Source organism: Corvus brachyrhynchos, unplaced genomic scaffold (genome assembly GCF_000691975.1).
Source record: "Corvus brachyrhynchos isolate BGI_N302 unplaced genomic scaffold, ASM69197v1 scaffold4, whole genome shotgun sequence".
NCBI classification, from domain to species: Eukaryota; Metazoa; Chordata; class Aves; order Passeriformes; family Corvidae; genus Corvus; species Corvus brachyrhynchos.
Genome location: NW_008237878.1, coordinates 8,247,556 through 8,250,727, shown reverse-complemented (window position 1 = coordinate 8,250,727; position 3,172 = coordinate 8,247,556). Strand labels below are relative to the sequence as shown.

Here is a 3,172-nt window from a genome sequence, read left to right as displayed (position 1 = left end):
GGCTGCGCCGGCGGGGGGGCGGGGCGTGAGCCCTGGGACCTGCCGAGGTGCTCGACCTGCCAGCCCAGCGCTGGACCACGCTCCCACCACTGCCCACGCCGCGGGCTGGCGCTGCCGCCCTCGCCCTGGGCAAGCAGATCTTGGTGGTGGGCGGCGTGGATGCGGCGCAGAGTCCCCTCGCCTCCCTTGAGGTCTACCACGTGGATGAGGGCAAGTGGGAGAAGAAGGCGGCACTGGCTCAGCCCTCCATGGGCATCTCAGCTGTGCAGAGAGGTGAGGGATAGAACGTGTTGTGACTCCTGCTCAAAGTTTGCTGGGCATCCTTGGAGTCTTGGCACAAAGCAGCATGCCAGGAGCCAGGGTTGGTCCCTGTATGTGGTGCCCATGTCTGCTCCCTGGATGGGGATGCTCTGGCATGGACCAGGCTGCAGCGTGGTGGGCAGGGCAGAGGAGATGTCAGGACAGTGGTGGGAGCAGGCAGGGGTGCCGGCCGGCTGCACTGGAAGCAAGAGCAGGATTTGGCAGTATGGCTGTGTTGCCATGGTGTCTCCAGGGAGATGGTACTACCGAGAATAATTAGAGAGAATGGCCTTGTGCTCTTCTCTGTGCCTGATGGATGGGGTGGAGAGGGGGGCCAGAGGGTGCCAGTGAGGTCAGGGCGTTGCCAGGCTCAGGCCTGGCTGGACTCACTGTCCCCCAGCTGCCCTGGAGCAGTGTCTGGCTGTGGGGCACAGCAGTGCCTGTGCTGCCTGCCCTGGAGGGCATGGGGGGACTCCCAGCCCTTTGGCGCTGCCAACAGATCCCCCTGCCTCACTGCTGCCTCTTTTCCAGATGGGGCTGTCTACGCGCTGGGGGGAATGGGTGCGGACACCTCTCCACAGGCACTGGTCCGTGTCTATGAGCCAGCAAAGGACCACTGGCAGCCCCTGCCCTCCATGCCCACCCCGTGTTATGGAGCCTCTGCCTTCCTGCAGGGCAACAAAATCTTCGTCCTGGGTAGGTGCTGCTGGGGCAAACCAAGCATCCCCTGTGCCTATGCCCTCTCCTTCTGCTGTTCACAGGCCAGAGAATGACCTGGTGCACCCCAGGGTGGCTCCATGCTCCCCAGTGCTGCAGCCAGCGGGCCTCATCCTGCTTGCTGAGCACACCAACAGTGCCAGCTCAGGGCACTGGCAGCCACAACATCTCCTCTGTGCATAGGGGGTCGGCAAGGCAAGCTGCCCGTCACCGCCTTCGAGGCCTTTGACCTGGAGACAAGGAGCTGGACGCGCTACCCCAGTGTGCCCAGCCGCCGCGCCTTCGCCGCCTGTGCCATGGTTGATGGGGTTGTCTTCAGCCTGGGTGGGCTGCAGCAGCCAGGGCCCCACAACTTCTATTCCCGTCCCCACTTCGTCAACACCGTGGAGATGTTTGATCCTGCACAGGGTGAGCTCCATATCCCTGGAGGGTGAGGTGGGACCCTCATCCTGTGGGTCCAGGATGACTCTGTGAGTTGGTGAAGGGTGTCTGTGCCTGAGGGACATGATCATCTGTGCTCTGAACATTAACCCCTTGCACCCATGGTGAATCCTGCCCTGTGCTCCCTGGTCCCAGGGAGTGATTAACCTGGGGGTGTCCTGGCCTTGGTGTGTAGAGAGGAACCCCAGTGGGCAAGGCTCACTCCCTCTCATACCCAGGTGTGTGGAGAAAGCCAAGCCGCACCATCCGTATGAAGGAGAAGAGAGCCGACTTCGTGGCTGGATGCCTGGGAGGAAGAGTGGTGGCCGTTGGTGGCCTCGGTAATGCTGGGGGTAGGCGCGTGGCCATGTTCCCATCCCCGTTCTTTGTGGCACATAAGTGATCTGCATGGCAGTAGGGAGGTTGGCTGTGCAAAGCCAGGGGGTTACTGCAACACTGTCTGCAGCAACATCTCTATGTGCCCTCACAAGTGCTGGGGGGACCCTACTGCCCTGTCCCACAGGCTGTCCCATTGTGCCCCTTGCCCCTTTCACCCCCCAACCAGGCTTTTCCCAGCTCATGTGCAGCATGCTGGGCTCACACAGCCCATGGTGGCTCAGCTCCACTGTGCAGGGCTGCAGTGCTGCATCCCTCTCCCGAGAGAGCTGGGGAAAGGTTAGTGCTGTCACTCAGCAGAGGGAATACAGCAGGAAGGGCTGCCTGGGAAGCCTGGTGCCAGCCACAGAACCCCCAGCCCTGCAGTGAGGGTTGCCAGACCCCCAAGATCACTGGGGGAATGGTGCTGGTTGCATCCCTGCAGTGTGGCATTGCTCCTGAGTCCTGCTGCAGCTGGAGGTGCCCTCCGCTATCCCTGCAGCATGCTGGCATGGGGAGGGGGGAGGGTGAGGAGTGGTTGGGGAGGTAGATCCAGCAGTGTGGCACTAGTGCCAGCATCCATCCCTGTGGGGACTCTGCTAATCCTCTTGTGTCCCCACTAATTGCCTCTGGGATCTCAGAGCCCATGCAGCCCAGGGCTCCTGTTGAGGCATCAAAGAGATGTGGAGGGGGAAAGGCAGAGCCTGGGGCGGGGGGAGGGATCTGCACGGGGGCTGATGTCTGTCTTCCATCCACAGGGAACCAGTCCTGCCCACTGGACTCAGTGGAAGGGGTCAGCCTCTCGCTGAAAAAGAGGGAGGCACCGGCCCCCCCCCCCCAGCCTTCTCTTCGGCATCGGCGGTGTGGCCCAGGGTCCCAGTGGCGCTGTCGAGGCTCTGTGCCTGCGTGATGTGCCCTGAGTGGGACCCCGGGGACCAGCCCTGGTCAAGCACCAAGTGCCTGAAGACGGGGACAGGGTGTGTGAGCACCCTTGTGTTCACGCAGGGTGACCTGGCTCCAGGAAGCCTCTGTCCCATGATGCCAGGCACCAGAGCAGCTGCAGTTTTGGGAACTCTTCCCAGCTCCTGCAGGCTGTGGCAATGAAGCCCAGGGCAAACTCCTGCCTGGTGGGATGGCCATCGCCAGCAGTGTGGAGGGAGCAGCGGTGGCAGGACTGTCGCTGGCCTCACTGCCCTGTCTGGCCCCATCTGTGCCACGGCGTGTCCGTGCCGTGTGTGTAGCAGTGAGTGCTGTGTCGTCGTAGACCCAGTCGATGTCTCATGTAGCACAGAGGTGCCCTGTAGCTCAGTGCCTGGGAGGTGACGTAGCATCTCAAATAAATGAAACACGTGGAATTTTA

The 3,172-nt window shown here is 62.2% G+C and overlaps 1 protein-coding gene across 1 annotated transcript in view; it reads left to right on the top strand.

The window, feature by feature from the left end:
• KLHDC8B (kelch domain containing 8B) overlaps positions 1-3,172 on the top strand; it is a 4,358-nt gene extending 1,186 nt beyond the window's left edge. Inside the window, 6 exon segments of the mRNA XM_008632367.2 lie at positions 31-273; positions 832-996; positions 1,201-1,425; positions 1,677-1,778; positions 2,571-2,640; positions 2,642-3,172. Coding sequence (XP_008630589.1) covers positions 31-273; positions 832-996; positions 1,201-1,425; positions 1,677-1,778; positions 2,571-2,640; positions 2,642-2,732 — 896 coding nt within the window. The 3' untranslated portion in view covers positions 2,733-3,172.